The 9,906-nt window shown below is 34.9% G+C and overlaps 1 protein-coding gene across 2 annotated transcripts in view; it reads right to left on the bottom strand.

The window, feature by feature from the left end:
• Positions 1–1,070: 1,070 nt before the first annotated feature.
• Positions 1,071–9,906, bottom strand: part of HOOK1 (hook microtubule tethering protein 1) — a 72,952-nt gene continuing 64,116 nt past the window's right edge. For both annotated transcript variants that reach the window (XM_082614597.1, XM_082614598.1), the window contains exons 18-22: positions 9,354–9,436; positions 8,630–8,730; positions 5,517–5,618; positions 3,550–3,618; positions 1,071–1,749 (exon numbers count right to left, since the gene is read on the bottom strand). In XM_082614597.1, the coding sequence (XP_082470723.1) occupies positions 1,579–1,749; positions 3,550–3,618; positions 5,517–5,618; positions 8,630–8,730; positions 9,354–9,436 (526 nt within the window). In that variant the 3' untranslated portion in view covers positions 1,071–1,578. The remainder of the gene's footprint in view (positions 1,750–3,549; positions 3,619–5,516; positions 5,619–8,629; positions 8,731–9,353; positions 9,437–9,906) is intronic.

Genomic DNA, 9,906 nt, shown 5'->3' with positions numbered 1-9,906 from the left:
TTTAATTTACATATTGTGTATGGCTGCTGATTTTATACTTACAGCTGAGTCGAGTACTTGCAATAGATCATATGGCCCACAAAACCTAAAATACTTACTAAAACATTGACCATCTGTCCCTTTACAGAAAGTTTGCTGACCCGTGGTCTAGACATATGCTGATAGGTATGTAGTTCTGAATAGCACTGGAAAGATTATGTCACAACATAAGGTATTCAACCATAAGGAATGTAAGATACTAGTTACATCATAATTCAATTACTTTTCATATCTGAAATCGTCCTAACATCTTTCTTTTTTTTTATTTTTGTGGTCTAACATCAATGAGTGTTTCCAAGTTATTATAAAAAGATTTAGTACTACACTGTCCAAGAAGTTTCTGCAATGATGAAAGTGTTTTATATCTGCACTGTCCAATACTGTAGCCACTAGCCACATATGGCTGGCTATTGAGCATCTGAAATGTGGCTAGTGCAACCAAAGAACTGAATTTTTAATTTTAATTAAATTGCAATGTGACTTTTGGCTACATTATTGGACAGCACAGATTTAACTCAACTAAATTAAAATTCCGAAGTGTGACTCTTAAAAATGACCAAAAATAACAGAGTAATGCCTTTGAAAAAAGGAGCTTTGGGCAGAAATGAACTGAATACCATAAACTCAACCCAAAACAAATTCCTTAATTAGTAAGCAAGATAAAAATGATTCCAAATTGTTCCTCTGCTTCACTATCTCTTTTCAGTGAAGAGGCAAAACTACTAATGCATCTTTTTTTTTTAGCAGAAACCCTGATAATTTTACGCTTAAAAGTAATAATAATTTTAATCTTCATTAATTATATTAAAATAGTGTGGGCATTTCACACAAAGTATATTTTTTAGCTTGCTTCCCATCAGAAAGTCATCTCTTAAAGTCAGTTCATTTCTATACCCTTAACATTTCAACCATGCTGTACAGAAGCCTTAGTTTATAGTACGTACATATGAGAACTGTGACCTCTTCTAAATCTGCAAAATTGCCAAGTAGTCACTTCTACTATGGAGAAGTCATTTTAATAGTCCTATCTTCCATTACATGATAAAATATACTCATTCAGTGACAGAATTAGAGGACAGAGGTAATGCCTTGTGTAGGTCAAGTCAAAAAATATAACTCTTGTATAGTTCTCCACGTGCCTACCTCACAACTATTTTTTTTCACAACTATTTTTATATGTACCAAAACACTAAAATAGATGTATTTTTAGATTACATATTACCGATTACACATTGCAAATTAGTTACTGGTACAACTGAAAATCTAAAATATACAAAGTCAAATTTGAAATAATATAATACTCTCAAAAGACAAATGTTTGAGATATTTGCCTTATTATATCTTCCAGTTATTCACACGTGCTTCCCCAGATAGCTAATTCCACATTTTTTTTCAAAATCAGCTGGCAAGACTAATTTTATGCATTTTGATTTTAAAATAGCTGATATCCAGAATCATACACTACTTTTCCAACCTGGTAGTTAGTTGAAAGATACAAAATATTTTAAGGGCACTTCTGTTTATGTGTTCTTTTGCAGTTTAATCAGATGTCGTAGCAGGAACTTTAACAGAGAGATTTCTTCTGGTGCTGGTGATGTGCCGCTGCTGTGCTAGGAAAGACCGGGCAGGAGCACAAGCCCCCGTGTCTTTGTAAGCACCACTGCCGCTCACGAGTCTAGATTCCATCCCTAATTTCTGGAATGCTAGACTCTGAACAAAAATAAACAAATAACATGACTATGTAGAGTTTGCAAAGTGCTTTCCACATATATAAAGTCATTTAATCCTCAAAACAATTCTATAAAGCTGGTGTTTTCCTCATAGTTATAGAAAAATTAAGGGTTCAGGAGCTACACTGCACGTGATAATGCCAGTAAGAAAGGAGAAAACAAAGGCATGAATCCGTTTCTCTATTTTGACCCATTAAATTAGAAATTGTTAAAAACAGTAGCTTAAAATAATGCTCTAGAATTAAGCTTAATTATAACAATAGAAAAAAGTCCCAAGGCAAATTTTTGTGTTGGGGCCATTACTCCAGCCATTATGAGTAGACACAGCACAAGAGAAAAGCTTAGGATCAATGGTTCTTGAAGTGTGGTCCCTGGATTAACGTTTACACAACTGAAAATTTAAAAGTGCAAATTATACCTGTGGATTCTACCCAGACCTACTGAATAAGAAGCTCTGCAGGTAAGTCCAATAGTTTGTGTTTTAACAAGTCTTCTGATGCATGCTAAAGTTTGAGAATCACAGAATAGTTCAAATTTACTATGGTCTAGCTATATATCAGTACATGACAAATTATTGTAGTTGTGGCTATTGGGTTTCTTACTAAGGGAAAAAGTCACTACTCCTCTCTCACTAGATCACATAAAGCGATTTTACTGAACTTAGCTTCACTGGTAACTAGTACAATAGACAACAGTATTGTAAATGCTCAAAAAATATGGGTTGAAAAATGATTAAATAATGCATTATTTGGCTCTAATATCTTTGATGATTTATGTATCAAGAGGCCACAGAACAACAAGGAAAATAATACGTTGTCCCTAATCTTAACCAGGATGGCTAACCCATGAAGGAAGGTTCTGGGGACACCTCACACAATCTCCTTCAAGGTCTTGCTAAATTAAGCCAGACTTCACCAAATAGAGAAGGGAGGGAGAAAGCACAGACAAAAAGTATGATGACATGAAAGAAAAAGGCATGTTTAAGGATGGAGAACCAGTTCTTCATGGTGAAGCACAGGCTTCACATGTGGAGAGTCTATAAACTGATATTCTCTCGTACTAAATAAATGGCAGCTAAGGTAGATAATGGCTGTGTTATTATCTATGCTAGCTGATTAGAATACTCAAAAGAACCATATATATATCAGGAAATGCTACTCTTGAAAACACCCCACCATACTAAGGATGACAAAATAAAATATACCAAATTATTTTATACTATTTTCTCCGTGTTAGGACAGATAGACAATTCTTAAAGAGCAGTCTCTGGATAAAAAAAAAAAAGAAAATACAATAAAGGATACACTGAGAGGCTTTAGGGATGTTAAAATACATGCTGAGTACTAGAAGCACTTAATTTTGCATTATACAGATATCCGTAATTCTACAGAAACCCTTTATGAAGCACAAATTAAACGTTTTAGCTCAAATAAGGTGATTTTAAAAATGTTTAAGAACTGTATGAGTGCTTCATGTGCATTAACTTAAAGGTTAGTGAGTCATGAAATCAATTTAGTGGTTTTGAAAAAGTCAAAATCAACTAAAAATATTAAAATATAAAGTAAATTTGGATTATGACCATCATTTTTAAAAAAACCGAGAATATAATAGAAAACACCTGAGTGTAACACACACAGTCAAGGTAATTTTGTTCAGTTATACATAAACATGAACACACACTAATTTGTGGTATAAAGTATATTTCCTTCTGTGGTTCATGGTCAAAATGTTTGATAAACACTGTTCTAAACATCGATTCACTGGCTAAATTTCAACTCACCTTATTATACCAGGCAGAAACAATGAGTTTTTCTTCATAATCACGGAATTTTGCTACTTTACATTCACTCTGGAAAAAGATATGAGGACTATTAAAATCCCAGAAATAAACCCAAATTACTGAAAATGGAATATTTTTTTCACTATGCCCATGATCAAGAGAATGTGAAGAATGCACTGTGAGGCACAAAAAGTATACAAATTGTAAAGCTGAATCATGGGAAATGCATGCCCAGCACCTTTAGGAAAGAATAAGATTGTGACTAATAAATCTTTATTTTAGGAATTGTACTGGTAGAACAGATATTAAACAATAACAAACAAGAAATGAGTGATTCTTATGCTACTGTCCCCTATATCTAGAGAAAAAAGTAACAACTGGCTTAGGTGACAAAACAAAGCTGCATCTGCGGAGAGTCAAAACTAAGGAGAAAAAAGATGTAGGGAAAAATACCCCAGAAAATCCTTCAAAATTTCCTGTAAAGCTTAACACGAATTGTTCTCTCTCAGTCCTTGGTGACTGTATGCTACACTGCCCAGGGCCCTATCTGTGTGCCACCCTAGAGACTGACGTTCATTTCTTAATTACTCTAATACAGCTGATTTTGTACATGTTGTGGAGCGCCAGATATAGCTGGCATCTAAAACATTTGAATGTTCCTACAGCAAGATGCTCATGGTACGAAAAGCATACAGGAAACAAAGGAGGTAAGATGCCCATCTTCTTGCTCACATCCACTCCAGACAGAGACTGCCCGAGAAGGATGCAGACAGAATAACCTCTGCTATAAACATTAGTTTTCTCCTTTTTACTTTTTGCAGTGTACAGATAAATACACATAAATTAAAGGCCCATATGCTGTGACTTAACTGAAGATTTTCCTCACAGCCCTATATTAGAGGCACCATTTTGTCATCACACTTGTAAGGGAGCTATATTTCAAGTATCAACACTGGTGCACATTCTCATTGGCTTTCACTGGGAAGTGAATATTCAAAGCAACTTAGAGTTCATAGATTATTCAGTTCAAGTCTCATTATTTTACAGACAAGGAGACTGAGGACCAGAGAGGAGTGATAACTTTAAGACAAGTTAACAGTAAAGCTGTAACCTTGGCTTCTGATTTATGTGATATTTAATGCTGTGGGGGTACAGAGATATGATACAGCCCCTGCCCTCAAGACACTCTGACACATGCCATAAAGAAAAATGCTATTGTGGGATGAATTCATGAGTTCAAAGCACATGGAGTCACTATAAAGAGACAACTAACTTTGCCGAAGATATATAAGGAGAGCTTTATAAATGGGAGATACTGGAGCTGGATCCTGAAGAATGAATAGTATTTCTTCAGAGACACTTCTATCCAGTGATTTTTTACAACACTTGACATGGCCTGGACAAGCACTTACAGCAAGTGCACCATAAGGCTGGTGTGTACTCTGTATATTAAAGTCTTTAAAGCTTTAAATAAATTATTTCCACCACAGTCTCTATCTACTTGGCTCAGAAATAATATGAAGAAAATGGTAAATGAATATAGTGTATTCCCCTGAAACATAACCTTCCTAGTTGATTTATTGGGAGAAGAAAAGTAAAGAAGAATCTGGTTAACTGAGTATAGTACCTTTTTAAAAAGGTGAGCTTTGTGGTTTTTTTTTTAATGAGCTCTCATCCACATAATATTAAAAGGAGCATGATGGCAGGACTCTACTAGAAAGAAGGGCTATCTATATGATTCGCTGTTACAGAGGGAGAGACATACAATGGAGCAAGATACATAAACTTGTAGAGGCCCATTTGTGGGCTTGTGAGAAGCTTTTTAATAAGCATACTGAGTGCTAAAACATGACACTCCTAACTTCTAAATTCTTGTGAAATTTGATCATTAATGGCAAATATTGACAGCAGTTAATTATATATTGACAGAATAATTAAGAGGAGATATATGAATATGGAAGTTTTACCTCCAGAATCTCAATTCTTCTCTCTTTCTCTGCCAACTGCTTTCTAAGTAGCATAATTTCAGCTGATGCTGGATTTAATTTGGGGTCTAAAGTTTTTATTACCTGTTTAAAGGAAAAAAACAAATCTCTTACGTTCACTTTATCTTGTCAAATACTGAAATAAGAACACAGCATGTAAAATCTGTGTAAAGTGGAACATTATCCAGAAAGTGATCCAGGAGCTAACTATAACTTGTTTTACATTCTAATTTGAGTAACAGAAATAACACTCTACAGACTAGAAATGTTATAAAAATTCAGTACAAAAATGGGAAGATACCCATCCCCAAATCAAATATCCTTCTCCAGGCTCAGTACTCAGAAATAGTTACTTAGCCTTATCAAGCTTTGAGCACTGAGGTCTTGAAATAACCCTTTTCTACCTTTAACTTGAATCAGATAAATTAAAACATTTTTTAAATTAATTAAAATGAATTCAATAGTTATATGGGAACTTGCTAACTGTACAAAGTAGGAGTAACTAACACAAAAAAATTCTTAGCAACAATCTTTTACTACCATTATCTAGTTAGATGTAATTCAATATGTAAGATAAATATAATAGACATTGATGATTTCATCTGCAAATTCTAGAGTATTCAATCATATCCATGTAAATTACCAAATGTGAGCAAAAACAAAGTTTGATCAGAATGTTGTTCGGAGACTGAACTAAACTATGTAGTCAGCAGTATGGTAGCAAATCAACTTAGAAATATTAGGTATAAATTACAAGCAAAACAAGTTTCCAATAATAAGGTCATCTGTATCACCTAATTACAAATATATTTTAAAAGATTTAAAATTTAATGACAAGAAAATTTCATCTATGTTTATAGAGGTAAAGAAAAAAGACTAGAAAGTAATATCCCTAAACATTACTGTGGTTCATTCAAAACGATTCACTGCTAAACATGGCAGGCACTGTGGCAGATGGGGCTGCAGCAGTTTGCCAGAGTAAGGGCAACTGACTCTTATGAAGTACCTCCCCTTATGAAGTACACATTGTAAAAGCAGACACATTAGTTTTTAAGTCATAATGTAATTACAAAGAACACATAAAAATTCGTTGCCTCTAAGTGATAGAAAGTATGGTTGTGACTTTTCTATATTTTCTGAGCTTTCTATCATGTACATATGTTACTATTTTAACCTCTCCCCTGAAATAGTGTAAGGGTAAAAAATGAAATCATGTTTACCAAAAAAGCAACTATTTTTAAATGATAATATTTGATGATGGCAAGAATACAGTATTCATTGTCATTGCTTTGTCTAATTAGTTACAATACTTTTAGAATATCATGTAGAAATACATGTCAAGCATCTTTAAAATGTTCTTATCCTTTGACCCAATAACTTTGTTTGATGCATTAATCTAGGAACAAGATTAACATAATAAACTAAAATAAGGAGAAACTTTCTGTATAAATATGTTTCCTGTAGCCTTATTTCTAGGAGCAAAAAAGAAAAAGACATGGAAACAAACTATTTCCAACAATAGGATGTTGACTTAGTAAATAATGATATATCTACTCAACTGAAAGAATATTATGTAGCTAACTCTTTAATTTTGCAGTCTGCTCCATACACAAGTGTATTGTTTGCTGCTGTATTCCCAGTGCTTACCATAATAGGTGCTCGATAAATATGAAGCTACATTTATATAACATGAGGACATTAAGTTTAAAAATACAAATCAGACGATCAAAATCATATGTGATACGATCATACAAATTGGGTGTTGGGTGTGTTAATGGTAAACAATCACGGAGATAATAGGCACAGAAAAAAAATGCACTGTTAACAGTTGTCTCTGGGAACCTTTCAATAAATTTTCTACTGAAAGCATTTACACATTTGTAACAGAGACACTGAACTGTGGCAGACTGCCCGGATGTTTAGCAAGTCGGCCTCCTGAAGTTGGGTGCAGCCACCTGCCTGAGTTCTGCCCACTGAAATGCGAGGGAAGAGATCTACGCCTGATCCATTACGTATGTCCCATACCATCTCGGCTTGTCTTCCCTCCTCTGTAGCTGGACAACATCGAGTGAATCTGAGAACCCCTTAGTGAAGAAGGCTGACCCTTCGTCAGTCGGGGGCTCTGAATGACTGCATAGAGTACGGCCCCTCCCACACTGACGACTGAACTTCGTGTGATCAAGAAGGGAACTTCTGGGCTTCCCTGGTGGCGCAGTGGTTGAGAGTCCGCCTGCCGATGCAGGGGACACGGGTTTGTGCCCCGGTCCGGGAAGATCCCACATGCCACGGAACAGCTGGCCCATGAACCATGGCCGCTGAGCCTGCGCGTTCAGAGCCTGTGCTCTGTCCGCAACGGGAGAGGCCACAGCAGTGAGAGGCCCGCGTGCCGCAAAAAAAAAAAAAAAAAGAAGGGAACTTCTATCTTGCTAAGCCTTGAGATCTTGGGCGTACCTGTTGCTACAGGTACTATTTACACCTTAATAAATAAAAAACTTAAACATAACAAGGGAGACATGTTAGTAGTATTTTAAGGCTCTGTCATAAAATTCTCTTCTTTTATTCAGTAACTAGAAAAGGGCACATTAACATTCTTTGAGAATACTTACAGATAATTAGGAAAATATATTCATGGAAATAAAAGATTTTATGAGAACAGTACTTACAGATATTTAAGAAAAAGTATGAAATAAGGAAAAGAATAATTAGTCTGGTGAACATTTAGACTGATCTTTAACTGTCTAATACAGACTTAATGCTAAAACAATTTAAACAAGTTTGCAAAGCTCAATTTTCACAAAGGCAAATGTTCACTGTAAGAGCTAAAGATTACGTACCTTACAGTAGTCATTTTCTCTATATGAGGTCACTACAATCAACATTTAACTGTCCCTATGAAGCCATGAGTAGTATTTTCTGATGCTGATGAGTGAGAGGGAAAGAACATGAGGACTGAGGTGGAGATGCACCAGGAACCTGACTGGCAAGGCAGGGTAGTGGGGAGCAAAGTGATGTGACATAGATCCAAGAAGAGGTGGGATAGGCCCAATTAGAACCCAAGTCGCAAAGACTAAAACCCTGAAAGATAAGCCACTCACATTTCTTGCTTTCTCTAAGTACATTTTGTATCTTTCCTCCATTGCTTTCATATCTTCATCTTTCTTCTGAAGAGCAGCTTCAAGTTCGTTGATCTTTTGTACTGTTATTGAAAAGAAAATGAAACATGAGCAATTTAAAATACTCCCTCCTCACATAAAAAAATTATATTTTCTAAAGACTGATAATGAGAACTTAGAAAAGAAACATTTTATTTCTTCTTTATAGTCAATTCTTATCTAAAACTTTGGAACTACACCCAATACATCCCCGATCATTTTGTATTATTTTTTCTTAAAAAATATCTCTAACCTGCTTTACTGAGTTATTTTTCTCCCTTCTATCAAGTATTTCATTGAGCAAATACACCTTACAATGTAAGCACAACCATCACAAAATAAAGCATTCTTTCTACATGTTTGAAGTTCATTTTAATCTGATTATAAATTATTTTATTTATACTTCCATAGTATTAATTTTATTATATTTTACAATGTTTGATACCCCTATATATCAGTCAGGTCATTTTACTAGATTTACCTCTTTTTTTTGCTTTAGGATATGATCATTTATTAATTACTTAAATCACTAAAAATTACTATGATTCTTATTTGCAATGTATGTATCTGCATTGCCTGAAGACTTATATACACAGTTCTTGCATCCTTCAACTAAAAAAGTCAAGTCTTTACATAAAGTCTGATCCAGGTTTTTACAAATACCTACCATTCTGGTTTACATCTGGCTGGAGGTCTTCAATGAGCTCTTGTTTCTTCTGTAATTCTTCATGGACCTCCGTTAGTTTTTCCCTAAGTAGTGGAAAGAGCATGGAGCTTTGAATCCAAACAGACCTAAGAATGAAAACTGGTTTCTGCCACATAACATTTGTGGACTGTGGGCAAGTCACTTTCTGATCCTTAGTTTCTTCATCTGTGAAATGGGAATAATACCTGCCAAATATTCTAGGGGTTGGTTATGAGGATGTAAACTGCCTAACACATGGTGGGTGCCAAAAATTTTACAGTTTTCCCGGACACCCTTGCTTTCTAAGAAAGTTAAAGTAAATATTTTATAGGTTCAACATCCCACACTTCCACATAATCTAGTTCTGACAGTTGTCTGCTTTATAAACTCTTCAAATGACACTAGCGATTAAAAAATGTAGGAGTTTGGGATCATGAGCAGGTAGGCTGACCCTTTTACCATGTTCTTCTTTTCACTTTTGGTAGCAGTGGTGAACACTGAATTGGCATCAGGGTTTTTACTTTTAATAAACAAA

The sequence above is a fragment of the Mesoplodon mirus genome (assembly GCF_964341445.2).
Source record: "Mesoplodon mirus genome assembly, chromosome: 3".
NCBI lineage: Eukaryota > Metazoa > Chordata > Mammalia > Artiodactyla > Ziphiidae > Mesoplodon > Mesoplodon mirus.
Note: the sequence above shows the minus strand (reverse complement) of the source record. Positions and strands in the feature narration are given on the sequence as shown.